At 36.3% G+C, this 16,970-nt stretch overlaps 1 protein-coding gene across 1 annotated transcript in view; it reads left to right on the plus strand.

The window, feature by feature from the left end:
• ANO2 (anoctamin 2) overlaps positions 1 to 16,970 on the plus strand; it is a 161,831-nt gene that overhangs the window by 35,459 nt on the left and 109,402 nt on the right. The window contains exons 5-10 of the mRNA XM_050969920.1: positions 3,214 to 3,365; positions 4,858 to 4,912; positions 5,441 to 5,489; positions 8,353 to 8,408; positions 8,662 to 8,703; positions 11,268 to 11,332. Coding sequence (XP_050825877.1) covers positions 3,214 to 3,365; positions 4,858 to 4,912; positions 5,441 to 5,489; positions 8,353 to 8,408; positions 8,662 to 8,703; positions 11,268 to 11,332 — 419 coding nt within the window. The remainder of the gene's footprint in view (positions 1 to 3,213; positions 3,366 to 4,857; positions 4,913 to 5,440; positions 5,490 to 8,352; positions 8,409 to 8,661; positions 8,704 to 11,267; positions 11,333 to 16,970) is intronic.

The raw sequence follows: 16,970 nt of genomic DNA on the forward strand, positions 1-16,970 counted from the left end.
AATGACTTACTGAATTCAGACCTGCCTGTTGTCACTAAAACTTCAGCTTGCTCTCTTCTTTTCTGTCTGTTTTCAGCAGAGTTGCTGGCAAACCTTGTAAATTCCAAATAGCAAAATCTGTGTTCCTGAAATTATTTAGTCCATTGGTTAACAACTCCGCTGGAGTCAGGAGAACTGCCTTGTGCTTTTAGTTAGTGATACTCATCAACTGCGCCAAAGAGCATTTATTTCTTTGCATTGTCATTGGAAAGAAAGGAAAAATTGATTTTGTTTTCTCCCACTGCATTGTTTGATCTTTGAGGTTTTTATCTTGTTTTCACCTACCAAAAGCTTCATTCTGGTTCACATTTCATGCTGTTGCAACCTGTCATTATCAGAAGACTGGCCAAATCAATCTTGCATACTCTCAATGTGTTTGCATCCCAAGGGAAAAAAAAAAGGATATTTCCAATCAATCTTTGAAAATGAGTAGGTTTTAGACAGTTACAATACTCCTAGAAACTTTCTATAGATTCAAATCCTCTCTTTGCTCTCTTCCAAAATTAATTCCTTTTATACCTTTTTAGTGCCTACTTATTTCTCCCTCCTTCTGCTGTCGTGGGAATTTTCTCATCCAAGTTTTTGCAGATGCACCAAAGTAAATTTTACACTATTTTAATTGATGAGTATTACCATCATTTTGGCCTGGGTTAAGGGCTGTCCAAGAGCTGATATACTCTGATGGCACCCTTCTCATTCACAACAGTTCTGCATCCCCCCTCTCTTCTCTGATTGGGAGAAAAAAATCTTCTATTATCTCTAAAAAGAAAAAAAAAAAAATCTCTATTATATGTAGCTGCAGAAATGGCAGCGTTACCAGAAACAAGCTTGACAGGAAAGCTCTATTCATATCCTACAGTTTGGGTGGTTTTGAAATTAAAAACAGTTGAAAGAGGAATTTCCTTTGAAAGAAAAGAAGTCCACTTTGAAAAAACTGTAATCTTTTATTTTGGGGATTTGGCAATATAAAATAAAAAAGTTCATCCAGCAACCACTAAAAGGAAAGTTCAGGTTTTGTTCAAACATACAAAATACTGCTGTCAAGGCACCTTAGGTATTTTCTGTGATGCTATTTTTATTTATTCAAGCATTGTACTAAGCCATTAAAAAAAGGCATTTTCAGGGGAAGGTATTAATCCACCTCTAAACATGAATTGGTTACAAATATTTTTTCCCCACACGTTCAGTTTTAAATAATCTTTCAGAATATAAGGCACTCTGGGAAAAGATACCCGCTGAGCCCTTTTAACTATATATAAACTTCTGGATATGATAACAGAGCTATTTTGGTGAGTGAGACTGTGCCAGGCTCAAACATGAGTATGGGAAGAAAATAGAAACAACTGGGAGGGCTGCTCTGTGGCCAGAGCTGTGATGTCTCTGGCTTTAATGAGTCCTGGGGGATTGAATCCTGTGACTGTGGTGCTGGCATAGGGAAGTAAAAGCTGTTCAGGAGGGATAGGCAGAGATGGAGAGGTGCAGGAGCTGTCCTGTATGGAAGGGAATAGCTGCAGTTAAGGGATTATGAGGCTGACATCTTCTGCGTGAAGGTTAGGGGGATGGAAAACAAGGCAGAGTGTCCTGTAGGACTGATGAATCATTCCATTGGCAAGCAGGAGAAATTTTTTGTGCTTATGGAAAATGACCACTTCCCAAACATTAATTTGGAATGCTACACTGCTGTGACAAGCAAATCTGAGAAATTCCTGAAGGGTGTTGAAGATAATGCTTTGCAGATACTTTGAAGGTAATACAAGGATTCCGTGAGCCAGTTAGGAAAGATGGTCTCCCAGACTGGATACTTGTGAACAGAGAAGGACATGTGGGATGTGTGATAGTAGGAGGCTGCCTTAGCTACAGCAACCATAAAACAGCTGAATTTAAAATATTCAGTCTAATGAGAACAAAAAAGGTTAGCAGAATTGTTGCTCTAGGTTTCAAGAGAGTAAACTCAAAACCACTCAGGGAGCTACTCAGCACTGCTCCCCGGGAATCTGCTTTTGAGTACTCCATGAGTGCTTGGTTGAACAGGGAATTCCTCGTGGAGCTTGAGAAGAAAAAGCAATTTTCCATCTCTAGCAGCAAGGCCAGGCCTCACAGGAAGTTTACAAAGCTGTGGTTTGCATATTCAGGGAGAAAACACAAAAGGCCAAAACTCTTCCAGAGCTCAAACTGGCCAGTATTTTGCCACACAATTAAAAGACTTTTTAAAGTATGTTAATACCAAGAGAAGGTATGAGGAAAATATTGGACCAATCCTTTTTTGAAATGATCACCTGACAAACAAAGATGATGAAAAAAGGGGGCCTTCAATGCTTTTTTGGCCTCAGCCTTTAATATTAATTATCTTGGACTACCTGGTCCTGAGGCAGAGGACTGCAGCTGTGGGAACAGTTTGTGGCTTTCCATTTGTGGCCACTGAATTTTTAAGGGAGCACCAGTATCCACTGAATGTCCAGAAGTCCATGGGGCCTTGTGAATTGATCCCAGAGTACGAAAGGAATTAGCAGGACCCGTTCAATCCACTCCCAAAGGATTTGGTACTCCCTGAATGGGAGCTACTTGGTGTTATTACAATTAACACAAGGGAAGAGCCAGGAAATGAGATCCCTAATATTCCATCCTCAGGACTTGGAATAATTATGGAGAAAATCATACCACCTGCAGCAGAAAGGCATTTGAGGGACAAGGCAGACAATAAGGTTTCACAAAGTAAAAGTCTTGGCTAACTAATTAAATACCCTTCTACTATAAGGTTCCCTGCCTAGTGGATGAGAGGAAGGTAGTGGATATAACTGGTTTTTTCCCTGGATTTTAATAAAGTTTTTAATATTATTATATTTTAATATTATCCTTCTGAACAGGTGGTTTAACTGTGAGATGAGCATATACCTGGAGCTCTGGGTGAAGAACTGTTTTTATTTTTTCTTGTATTAATAATTCTGCACTAAGGTTTGTTTTTTTCTGGAATTAGCTTGTGAGGGACAAGAACTTTTTGGAAATGCAACCCATACGGACTCAGGTGCTTACAGTTATATGGGAATATGTCTTCAGGGTAGACCCTTCTTTTAATTACAAGTTTAAACATTGTGTACAGCAAATTATTTCCTCCCCTTTCTTTATTTTAGTGTAATTTTGGAAGGAGCATACTAATGTACAGTTTTATGTCTTTAGATCTATGAAATCACAGAAGAAAAGGGAATACTCAAAACGTTAAATGAAATATGGTGCAAATTGACTGAACCTCTGCAACCCCAGGTGCCACAGCAAGAAAATACCAAGATGAAAACCTTGTCCTACCCATTTTCCAGAGAGAAAATATATTTGTGAGTATTTAAAATGTGATGGACTGTGGATGTGATAGCCTGGTCAGAGAGTGAGAAAGCCAGATAAGTTTTCTCACAGCAGACTTGTGAAACTTTAAGGGAATTGTAGAGAAATGATGATAGCTTGCTATTGTAAACAACCTGCAGGTGGTGTTTTCCTACTCTCTGTTTTCCTGTTTTTCTCAAAGATTGTTTATAAGAAAGGTGTTTTTATTAATTAGCCAATCAGCTGAAATGTATCGGAGCAGTCTATAAAAAGAGAGAATTTTTGTAAATTAAAGCTGCTGCTGTGCAAACCAGCCTTCTGGTGAGTGTGTCATTTCTTTCTCAACAGTGACAATGGACAGTGAAGAAAGCTGGAATGTATCATTTTAGAGTTGTAATTTCTTTTACCCACATTTCAGTCAAAATTCAGAAGTTCATCAAGCATATCTGGAAATCATGAGGGAACATCCAAAACTGTCAGGTTTTCAGTGGATTAACAGAAATACAAGCTGCAGAGGCTTTCTGACGGTGTTCCTCTTACTTCTGTAGGATAAGCCACTGGAAGCAGTGCATCAAATAAATTTCCATATGTTTAGCTTGAAATGTAGAAATCCTCCCACCAAATTCCTGATTATTTGGTTAAGGATATTACTACCTGTATTGAAAAAGCAAGAGCTAGTAGAAATACGGCAGTATTTTCCATCTTAATGGATTCATTGTAGCAATTAAATCTCAGCTAATAATATGCAGATAAGGAGTTCTTGTCACCTGCTCTTTCACTTGGAATAATATTTCTGGGCCCAGTTTGACATGAAACACACTTTTACACCTTTTTTCCTCCTGGGTGTCTCCTTGTATTTATGTCCGATAAATAAAATTCAGTAATAAATACAGTGACCCACCATTTCATTTATTGCCTTCTGACAGTTTTAATTCTGAATATGAGTCAGATGGAGGAGAATTGATGGTTGATGGAGAAGAATATACTGGGAAGCTAATTTCACATATGACAATTTTGAGGTTTAAGGGAAGGCATAATTCTGATTGAATGGTTATTTGAAATCAAGAGAAATACTGACTGTTTAGTGGCCAGGAAAAGAGTAATGAATATCTGCATCAGGCTGGTTGAAACCTAATAGCACAACCTCAGCATGTTATTGTGTTGAGGGGATGTTATAATAAAAATATTAAAAGGTCATCTTCTGTAAACAATAGAGAGATTCTTCTTGCTAAAAAGTCATTTTATATTAGCTAATAATTTTGCATTTTTATGCCCACCATCAGAGCTCTGAGTGACTGTTATTCTGCTATGCTGTGCTGCATAGCTGTATGTATATGACTGCATTCCGTTACGCTGTACTATGTCATCTGTATTCCCTTTAAACATCTGTTGTTCTGATTAGCTGTGGTTTCTGAGTGACTTCTAAATTAGAATCTTATATGTTGTCTTACATGTTGCTTCCATGTCTTAAAACAGAGCTGATTTTCTTTTTCCTCAATGTTTTAGATATAACATCAAAGACAAAGACACCTTTTTTGACAATGCAACCCGCAGCCGAATAGTAAGTTAATAAAAATATCCTTGTCTTCTTGCGCTGAGTAGGATTTGCTAGTAGGGTTTAGAATGGGATTTACAGGGAGTGTTTTAGTTTCAACTGTGCTGTTTTCATTAATTTATGCATTTGTGTGTTCTTGCTGAACACTAATGCCTGACACATATGTATGTAAGGAATTCCTTTGTGGAATTCAGAACGTGTGGCTCAGGAGTGGGAAATGGTCTGCAGGGAAGCTATTGACTCCTCTTCAGTTTTCAAAACTCTTTTTAGCCCCACACCTAATCTTTAACTAGATTTCCTGCCATCTAGTTCTTATACTTCAAATACTTCTATAAGGATGTAACACAGCAGGCTTTAGCCCACAAATGTTAGGGCAGATAATCCATTTATAAAATCTGCTAAATGATTTAAATATTTGTGCAGACAAACACTGCAGAACCCACCTATTTTAGAACTTTGTTTTATTGCTAATTCCATTATGAAATTCATGCTAGAAAAAAGATCTGTGTGTTATCCCACTGTTCTTCTTTACAGGTGAGGGAAATTTTGAAGCGCACATCTACAAAGGCCAGAAACAACATGGGTAAGGTGGAGGAAAGAGAATTAGAGGTGTTCTTTTGAAAGGAATTTTGTAGGTATCTCACAGAATATTGATTTTTTCTGGCAGGACACAAAATATGCTGGCACATCTTCCCAAAAGAAAAAAAAATTAGAGATTGAACTAAATGGTTTTTTTTGAGGCATATAATCAGAATTTGTAGTCCATGGTTTGGATGGTAATGGGAGCTGGCTTTTCGTTCTTACAGGTGCAGCATCTGGCACATAACTCACATTTAATGAATTGTTATAAAATTGGATTTGATTACTGCATGATCTGCTTAGGAAAATTCAGATGTCAACTGCAATATGTTGTATTATTTCTAGCAGGACCATATTTTTCTTGCCATTTCAATTGAATAATTCACCTTTCCAGTTTTTTTTTTTATTGCTTTAGCTTTGAAAATTAACTCTCTGAGCTGCATAGTGGAATATATTACTTAAATATAACTGTTTTGAAGATACTTTTGGGATAATGCTGAAATAATTGGAGCTTGAGGTTCAGAATTTATTTATTTTTCTTAAGGTTCAGAATTTATACACGTGTACATATTCTCTTTTCTCTACTCTTTTCTCTTACCCAGTGTGAGATCATGGCACATATGGAAAAGAAGTAATTGTCCTCCCTGACATATTTTCTGGAAGTCTTTCTGTATATTCGACCACCTATGGACAGATCACAGTGTCCAAGGATAACATTCCCGGCAAATAATATGCTGCAGCCTGATTCTGCACAGTCCTGGTGTGATTTTGGGCAGGGGAGCTCCAATAACACATGTTTTTTGTACAGGAAAATAGATTAATTTAGGTTTCCTTGAACAGGAGATAGATTTTTTTTTTTTAATTACATAAAAAGCATAACAAAATGAAAGGCACACAAAATGCTTTTTTCTTTGTCAACCAAAACCACTTGCCTTTTTCCAGTATAAACTTTTAAATGTATGACTGCCACATTGTTTCCTTTTAAAAAAAATTAAAATATGGTTTAAAAAATGTCAGGCATTCTCAATTTCTAAAACATTGTTTGGCAGTTGCTGCTTTTAAAACTGTTTACTTGGTGTTGTTCTATGTTTTGATTTGTTCAAAAGTCTCTAGTGGGGCAATAGAGGGGAATGCTGCCTTATTTTTCTGGAGTGCTGGGAGCCCTCCTGGAGACTTTGGAATTTGCTGCAGAGAAAACTGGAGAGAAGCTCAAGGACAGAGAAGGAAGGGACAGAGCACTTTGCCAATGGAGATATTTGTCTCTTACTTAAGGTTTTCTTTACTTTAATAGATTGTTTTGGTTTATCGTGGAATAAAACTCATCATTAGAGATCAAAGGACTAGTAATAACTTTTCAGGATTTTTTTAACTGTAGCATGAAAATACAGCCTGATGCACTTCATGCTCAGGCCAGCTCAAGAACTCATTTGACATGAAATAACTATTTTAACATTCCCATCCTTTCCATCTTTCTGGTCAGTAGCCAAAACAGAATTGTGCATCATGTTTGACCTAAACTCACTTATTCCTTTGATCTTCTGAGATCCTCCCCCAAAAGACCTCTGTTTCATATGTCACTAAGTCTTTTCCATCACACTGGTCTTAAGCTTAAAACCACTCATCAGGAGAGTGTTAAAAGATTTTTAAATTTTTTTTTCTTTTGTTATTAGAGTTTTGTTATTAGAGTTCATAGCTTATTTTGCACAAGAGGCAGGACAGTGATGTTGGAAGTGCTTATAGAAGTCTGGTTTTATAGACCTGTTTTATGAAAATAACAATACTTCAAACACATTAGCTTGTGGATTTTTTTATATCTGTGTAAGGGTGAACCTGATTCTGCTCCTATCATATTATACAAGGAAGGCTTATTTTCTTCTAGTATAACTCTGAGCCACTGTAAACTTCCAAACACTCAATGTTTTCAGGAGCAGGCTTGTCACTATCCAAGCATAATTTCCTGATTCTATGAATGCGTGTAGTTGTACTTGTCCTTCTGTCAAGGGAGACATTTATTGGTACTGCCTGTCTAGCATCTCTGACCAGAAGGTTTCTCGCAAATATTTCAGGACAATGTGTAATTTGACTATGGATGTTTTTCATCACTAAAGACATGATAGCCGCTTACTTGTTTTTCTGGGCATTGAAAGCAGGGAGGCCTGGAATAGATTTATATATCTATATTTATTTAAATAACTAATAATTAGAAATTACTCTTCTGTGGTTGCCTTTTTATGGAAAAATTGTTGTCACCTCCAGAGAATGAAGATAGAATTTCTGTAAGAGTTGCAGGTCTTGAGAGCCAGTAAGCATCTTGAGTCTATCTACAGATGCTGCAGTCACTGCTGGGAATTTCCTTGCAAAACTAAATTCCCTGAAGTGCCCAAGGCCAGGTTGGATGGGGCTTTAAGCAACCTGGGATAGTGCCTAGGGGGCAGGGACTGGCTGATCTTTAAGGTCTCGCCAACCCAAACCATTCTATGATTTCATAACCACAAACTTCTGTGGAAGTTTTTGTGGGGGTTGTTTTAAGTTGTTGGCCAGTGGAATCTGTAGTTCTGACCATTGTAAAGATTCAAGAAGGACTTCTTGATGCTTTGCTCCTCAGTCATGTGGCTCTTTGCTATCAGGGTGAGAAAGTGATCAGAAGAGTCTTTGCACTCTGCTGTTCACTGAAGAAAAAGCACTTTATGGAAGTGAGTTTCTCTGAAAAATGCCAGAGCCAGTAACCCTATATGGCTCTATTCCCATTCTGAATATTGTCAGTTATACAGTTCTGTTCCCTCTGGAATGTCATGAAATTAAATCTGTACTAATGTTTTCTGTTCAATTGTGCCTGTTTACCCCCTGAATTTTTCTTTTTCTTTTAGGCATTGGCACGCTAATAGCAAACAATGTTTATGATGCAGCCTACCCACTTCACGATGTATGTATGCACTATGAAAAAATCCAGTCCTCTGCTAGTGTCATTCAGGGGACATCCATTCATAGACATTCTTATTTGCTGTCTGTGACATTGAAAATCTCTTCTAAGCATGATTCTAATATGAAAACTCCTATATAAGTACATTTTAAGTTGTGACCTAAAAGTAAAATTGACAATGTAGGAAGAGGTAACCAAACATTTCTTTAGTTTTTTCTGCTTTTACATCAGTTCTTAAATTATTTTTTTTCTCCAGGGTGAATACAAAGGCCAAAATGATGACACAAATGAAAGAAAGGTAAAATACATTGCAAAATTTATTTCATATTATATTTAATGTAATAAATGATGTTCTAAATCTCATTGTAAAGCATTAGCCATTGTACAAACAAGTAGATGTTTTAACAAATGCAGGCACTTTTTGAATGACATATTTCCCTCTATTTCTACATTTTAAAATGTAGAAATAGAAGGAAATATGTCATTCAAAAGTTTTTCCAAGATTTTTATAATGTCTTCTTATAAAGCATGTCAGTTAATTTAATTTGAAATTTACATCTTGAAATGCTTCCATATGCCGTCTGCATATATATACACTATTTTCAACCTGTCAGAAAGCTAAAATTATTAAATAACTCATATAATAATTTTATTTTCCTAACCAAATGCTTCTAGAGAGCTGTGGTTACTAAAATAAAATACAGTTGTACTTTTCATTTGATTGTGCATTCAACTAAATTAAGGCAATTTCTAAAAATCTGCTTCTAATGATTTTGTAAATAAAGTTTCTGGCTACCAAAAGACATTCAAAAATAGATTAATCCTCAAGAGAAACTGTGTGAATTCAAACTGTGTTTAATATATATGCCTACTTTTAGAAATGGGAAAAAACATTCAATTAGTATTAAATAATTTATTTAGTTTTATAGATTACTAATAAGTCATCAATTAAGATCCTTTCTATATTGTTCTCTAATGTTTGCTCATTTTATTTTCCTTGATATGCAAACAGTGGGATAGGAAATGCAGAGGGAAAATAGTTGGGAGAGAAAGGGGAAGAAGGCAGAATGAAGAAAAAGGGAATGTTTGGAAACCTCCAACATTTACTATACTGTGAAGACTGAGTTCCTACAAATGGAGGTCATACAAATAAATCTGATTTCTCCAATGCTGAATTAGTAAAATTTGAAAACACAATCCTTGTAGTTTTTGGCAAATAATGTTGCCATTCAGCCACTAGATGTCTTCATGTGCCGTATACAATTTAATTTAGTGTATGAACCTTGGCAAGCAAAACAAAGTTAGAAAACAAACTATAAAAGAAGTTTGTTTATTTGTGTCTGTTACTTTGAACTTTTTGTTTGTGAAGCCATTGTCTCCTTTGGACTTGGAGAATTTTCTCTGAGAATCTGCTCCACAGATTACTGACTTGGAAAACTAATATTTTAGAGGAAAAAACTAAATGAACATTAGTCAATGGAATGGGGGGAAAGAGGGCCTAGAAGGACCAGTATCTGAAAAAATTTCCCTCTACTAGTTGTATTTTGTGCTGCCCTCTTTTTATTTTGCTTATTAGGCTCAGTCATGAAGTGTTAAGTATTAAAATCATAAAAACTTATTTCCAGAAATACTTCATTGATTATTCACATATGTCCCTGCTGCCTAGGCATTGAATCTTCTGTAGCAATCCTATGCATAACATCATCTGTTTTCTCTCTGAAACTAATAGTCTCCGTATTTAATTTCCTGAAGAACCCTGATCAGGTTTAAAAGAAAGGAGGGCATTTTTAAGCTTTTTTTTTTTCTTCTGCCCTCTTTTATTTTGCCCATTTTAACTTATCTGTATCTTTGAATTCAATTTTCTCTTGTAAAAATCCCAAATATGAACTCAGTCCTTATGGGGTACTTAAGCCAATAGGGCAGCACAAGTAATTAAGGTTTATGTACCAGTTTATAACCTAAAAGGTTAATCCTTATGAAACTTCTTCAGGATTTCCTTGGAGAAAATGCACAACCCTTCATTGCTGTCTCTATGCTTGACATTAAAAAAATCCATGAGGGCTTGTAACCCACCTGGGAAATCCACTGTTGTCATATACTAGAGCAGCATCCCTATTGTTAGAAGATCAGAAAATTCCTATAAATTTACAGAAAGTACCTATTCCTAAATGGAATGCTATTTTAGACAGAGCTTTCTTTTTGCTCTTCAAATTCCATTCTGTAGCTGTGTTCAAAGCAGCCTTTGGGGAGTTTTAGGAATGTAATAGTTTTAACTTTTGTATATGTGAGTGAATGCAGTTATTAGTATGATTATTTATGAAAATAAATAAAATTTTGTAGGTAATTCTTGGGGGTAATGACAAAGGGTGATTTTGAATAGCAAGAACAAGTATTCATATGAAAATATCTTTATGGCAGCCAGGACAATCCTCTTCAGTGAAGTTGTGTCCCATAAACCACAGGAATCAAAGAGGGAATAAGCAAGACCATCCCAAATCCTTTGCCCATTGCAGTTGAGTGTGTTGTTGTCAATCTACCCCAGGTCCTGCAAGGTTTCCTTTTATCCCTGCTCCTATTCCAGCTGGAATCCTCCCACTGCAAGATGTTTCTCTGGAATCTGGTCCTTCCTTTGAGCTCTCTATAAGCTGTGGGGCAAATCTGCATGTCCAACAGCAGACATGGCCTTGTGTGATGTTCCCAGCATGGGGACACAAGTGGCTTTTGTATGTGCTCTACTGGGTTTATCAGCCCCAGGAGTGCAGCAAATATTTTTAGCTCTTAGAAGATTTTTGTGAAAACAGAAGGGATAGCTTGTTTTAATTTAATTTTCAGTCTGTTTTTGGGTTTTTTTTCTTTCTTTAGTTGCTGTATCAAGAATGGGCAAGATATGGAGTATTTTACAAGTTTCAGCCTATTGATCTCATAAGGTAATTTGGACTTGCATAAAACACCAAGGGATCTGGTTCTGATGGTGATGGTGATGCAGAGTAATTAATTTCCACTTACTTTGGCAGATGAAATATGGATTGATCAGAACATTGAAAATAATGTTCCCACTGCATTTTTGTGGCTCTGATAATAATTTTCTATTAAAAAAATCCATTTAACCATTGTTACCTATGCTTTTGGATAGTGCTTATTCCTGGAAGAATGTCATACTTTTAGGTATAGACTTGTTCAAAGGAGAGGAATTGCCATTTACATTGGTGAATTTTTATTGGAGGGTATGGTCACAAAATCTGGCAAATAATCAGAAGCTGGTGTTCACATCATGAATCAGTGTGAAAGTATTAGACAGTTTTAAGATTGATTTGATTTTTCTTACTCCTGAAGTTTTATTCATCTGAACACATCCATATGTGTTCCCAGTGGTTTTTTTTTTTTTTTTTTGTATATTTATAAATTCTATCTTTACAAACATGGAAGAAGTTGGCTATAAAATAAGACAAAACAAACCAGTCATGATGTTTAAGGATTTACCACAATAACTAAGAGAAAGCCAAAACAATTTTTGTTGTATCATATTTTTTTTGTACTATAAATACTAAGTAAAGAAAAAAATATTTGAGTAAACAGCTGACTAGAAATATTCTTTTATAAGATGTTATGAAGATATTAAGAAATATAACAAAAACCTCAACAAATATCTGTTTCAAAATAATTTGTATATATAAGAAAGATGACAATTGTTACCATTTCTCTTTTGAATAATCAAACTCCAACCATTTTTTATTATATGATCTGCCCCTATGTGATTGCCTGAAAAAGCTGCTGTTGGTAATATGGATAGCCAATAAGCTTTGTAAAATATTCTGTTCTATTTTGAGCTAAAGCTGAAGTACTGCATGTAGTTTTTCAAAGAGTAAAGCACTAACTTTTAATGTGAGAGGAATTGCTTCTTATTGAGAGCAAGATGTTGCAAACTGGCAAGTGGAAGTGAGACCATCAAACCCTACTAAGGTTTTGCAAGGCTTTTAAATTTCCTCCTTTTTTTTTTTGCTTCAAAAGTTTTGTGCAAAATTTATGTGCCTTTTGTATGGCAGTTACTGTGGGACAAGCTCCTGTGTGGAACAGGTAAACTCAGAATGAGATTACAGCACCTGCTGTGTTGCTGGTAAATATCACCAGTGTTAAACTAAACTGTCACTGGCTAGAGGAATTCTCAAGTGACAGCTCAGCAGAGTTAAAAATAGAGGTACATCTGCTTTCACTCCATCTTCATTTGTATTTTGCTGTCTCCATCATAATGTTACACTGTTCTGATATGATTTCATAGAAATCCTGTGGTTTAAACTGCTGTGAGAAACAAAAAGAAGACCAGACATGTGCAATTGATTGTCTGTTCTCAGAGATGACTTTTCTTGCTTTTATCTTCCATATTTTGCTTGACTGCAAGTTTGACTGTTACCACTAAAATAAAGGTGGCTTTTATTTCCTGGGTAATGTTAGAGCTTTAGTGTAGATGTACCTGGAGAATGGCCACCCCTCTCTTTCTGCTGGTGAAGTGGATTTCTTTACTTTTGTGCCATGGGGGTATCTGAGCTCAGCCTTGATGTGGATTGTTATTGCTTTGGCAGACATCAGTCACACTTTGTGCTTTTTGGTTATTTACTGAGACCCTCCTTTCTTAGACTACTTAGATTATACTCAACTTTTTTTTCTGTTTTTTTTTCCTGGTGTAACTTAAGTTTAAATTCAAACTTTGATGGACAGATGAAGAAGCATTTATCTTCCTTTTTACTTAAAGCCTTTCCTGCCTGCTGTTTTCAAATACATTAACTCTGTTGAAGTGCTCTGCTAATTTTTAAATACATATTGCAACATATATTTAACTATTACTGTTTCATTCTTATTCAGTAGGAATGCCAACTGAAAGTCATTCTTTAACTCAAGTGTCTATTCTGGAAGAATTCATGTGGCACTCTAGAATTATTAGAGGTTATTCCTGGTGCCTCAGGACCTTCCTTCTGACCACACAGTTATTGCCAGTTCCCAGACGATTTTACATCAAAGACAGGAACAACATATTTTTTATACTCACTCTTGGTACAGACTGGGGATTTTCTTCTAACATCTGTAATCCTCAGGGAATTTAACTGCACAGTCAGTCTTGGAAAATTTTAAAGTTCTTAATAACAAAAGGAAATAAAGGACCATTATAATATTCACCAGCAATTCCATTCACTCATGTCTCTTAACCTGTAAAAATATCCTTCTCTGGCTTTGTGGACTGCTTTGGGCTATAAGAAAAAGCAATTTTTTTTTTTTTGTCAAGGAAATGCAGCTGCGAGTGAGGAAAGTTTCATGAAATAAGAACACAGTGCATGTTACATATTTCTATTCTACAGCAGAACAATTTCACTTTAAAACTTTAAGGAAATATATAGTGCAGATTGTGCAAGTAATACAGTGTAAATTGAATTTTGATTTGTAAGATGTTACAACACCTCATCTCTCAGTGCACATCCAGATATAAAATGCATTTTTTGAAACATAGTCTGCCTAATGCAATGCTTTATTTTCAAAAGTGTATGAATGTCCAAATATGAATTTCAAATATTTTGTTTGTTTCTTTTTAACTCACATGATGAGGACTACAAACAGTTATTTGAGAGAGAAGTAATTAATTATTTGCTAGCAGATATCTTAGGCTAAAAGTACTGAAAAAGATAAATGAAAAAATGACTGGACCTCAGTCATCTCGGAAAGTCCTGGGGGATTTATTAGAAAGTAGAAAATGAAAGCTGCAGTTTTAGAATGTGCAGATCTCTGGAGGTCTGTCTGTTACAACACACCTTTTCTGTCATCCTAATTTAAGTACTGATTTTCACACCGGAGGAGTTTCTCTTATGTGACTTTTTTGTAGGAATGCACTTAGCAACAGTAGTTCCTCTCAATCCTTGCACTGTAGTATAAAAAATGCTATAAAAACATCTGTGGCTTAGTGATTTTCTTCTATTTTTGATTTTCTTTTCTCAGATGAAGATGAGTTCAAACTCAGTTTTTAGTGAGTTCTGAAGTGATGCTACTGTTGATCCAGAGACAGGGAAGAAAGATGCTCCCTAAGAGTTCTATGACCTTGCATAAAGAAAACAGGTTTTACATTTTTACATGCTATTGAATATTAATCAGAGTTTTAACAACATTATTTTCGAATTAATAGGTTGTCCTTGGACCTCCTCTCTGCTCAAAGCAGAGCTGGCTTGAAATCCAGATCAAATTGCTCATGCATTTTGAAATCTCCTGGGATGGAGATCGCACAGTTTCACCTCTTATAACACTGCACCACTTTCAGGAAAATTTTCCCCTCTTTGGACCAAATATTTCTTCCTTCCTTACAGTCATCGTTTTTTGTCTTTTAGTAGTACACCTCTGATGACCTCTATCAGGTTGAGAAAATAAACACAAGTGTAAGAAGGGCAGTAGAAATTTACAATGAAGTGTTTTTCTGTTTGTATTGCAACATTTATCACTTTGGAGCTCTAAATTACAGATAAGGGAGTAATCTAAGGTTACGATGTCACAAAGAGGTGGTTTTCCTTCTGAGCTAAAACCTGAACTCATGGAAAACTGGCATGTTTTCCTCTTCATGGACATCTTGAAGGACTTGCAGCTGGAAAGCCAAGTAGGAACTGAAATTCCAGGAGCAGACTATCCTTGTAGAGAGGAGGTCACCTTTTTTATTTCTTGATCTATTAATATAAGTTTACCTTACTCCAGGAAAATGAAACAGAGTTGGCTCATTACAAATTGTGGTGGAATTTATTTTAATATCACTGCTTCTATAAGGCCCCAGCTCATTTTCTAATAGTTTTTCATATTTTAATTTCTATTTCCCATTTCTAGAACTTCACCAAATTTCTTAGTAGCTAACAGGCTACATTATCTATAGTGTGATTACTTTCAAAGCTCCAAATGCCTCTTGCTGTAAAGCGTGAAACTGGGAAGGCATGTAAAATTGAGACTACGTATACAATAACGCTTTTTGCAGGAGCAGGTAGGAAAGTGTGTTAACTAAGGTATTATTTATAGTGTATAGAACATAAATCAAAACTCTGGAGTTTCTGTTAGTCAAACTGTCTAGCTAATATATTCCCTTCTTCCTATCTTTAACTCTGTTTTCATTTGGTATGGAAAATTGTTTCACCTCAGAGTGTAATGAATTCTGGCCTTTCATTGTGGTGTACCCATGATGAACCTGCTGTTGACTGAGCATCCCCAGTTCCACCCTGTTCCTGCCATGAATGCTGTGTTTCTAAAGCCTGGAGCTTGCTTATCCTGGCAGTTTTTAAAGCTGTGACAAACCTGTGATCCAAAGTTTGATCATCTCAGCTCTGGAAATTGTTGCCTTTTCTTTGAGAGTCCTGGGGCCTACATAGGACAGTGCTCAGTGTAATCAACCAGGCACCCAAATTGGCAATACTGGTTTGCCTTCTGACCTTTCGCTTCTTTCATCAATCTTCACCAAGAAACCTCCAAACCTGGATGTATCTGCTTACCCTACTTAGGGTAGTTTTAAAAGCGAGATAAAATAAGAACAAGGGAGTTCTGCTAAAATGTTGTTTTTATTGTCTTTAAAGATAGGTGTTTCTTCCTTTGTAAAAATGTGGTTAAGATCAATTTGTTTTACAGCTTGCCCCAACTGAGCCCTTCTATCCTGCCTAATGACTGAATAAATTACTTCTTTGTTCACCACCATGATTTGCAGTCACATCTTCAAGTCTTTTTTCTCCACATACTATCTAGAATTCTCAGGACTTGAAAATAAAGTCTGTGATGCCCAGTCCCAGAGGAAATGTTATTTAGTCACTGCTTATGATAACTTTGGAGTTATTGATCCTCGAAGTAGAGATTCTTTTGTTTGCTTTAATTCCTCAGCTTCTCTGTCCCTCCTCTGTTATTACTGTGAATTAATCTCACTACTCACTAAATAGTTTTTTTTTGTTGTTGTTTTTTGTTTGGTTTTTTTTTTTTTTTTTTGGAATGGAACCACTTTGGCAGAAACACCCCTGTAGCAGCTGGTTATCTCACAGGGACTGAACAACTCTCTCTGATGCACTGTGTGCCTACAACTCTTCCCTGACTGTCTTTAGCAGGCAAATCTTCAACATTCACAAAGATGATGAGGCTGCCTGCAAGGAATTCTGCGTTAGGAAAAAGAGAGAACAGCTTTAAGCCTGGGAAAGTGCAGAAATTGAGCAAACATAGCACTAAGCAGAAAAATGCCCATGATCTCTACCAGTATCTTTAGCACTTGTCCATCCAGCTCCTTTCCAAAGCTCTGCCAAGCACAGGCCTGAGGCAATAATGTGAGCATATCTTCTGCTGTTACCCTACCGCACTTTGAGGCCAACATCTTTTTATAGTTCCAAGAATCTCTACAGTGAAGATTCCTTCCAACCATGAGGTCGGTCCAGATTGCATTTCGTCATTATTAAAGCTCTAGGTGCAGGAGGAAGTCCTGTGCCAGCATCCACTCATCCTTGATGTCCCTCCTGCCAGATTTTACAGCAGAAGAGCTTCCTGGAGAGGGGCAGAAGCATGTGGGACACTGGACCAGAGTCT

The sequence above is a fragment of the Serinus canaria genome, chromosome 1A (genome assembly GCF_022539315.1).
Source record: "Serinus canaria isolate serCan28SL12 chromosome 1A, serCan2020, whole genome shotgun sequence".
NCBI classification, from domain to species: domain Eukaryota; kingdom Metazoa; phylum Chordata; class Aves; order Passeriformes; family Fringillidae; genus Serinus; species Serinus canaria.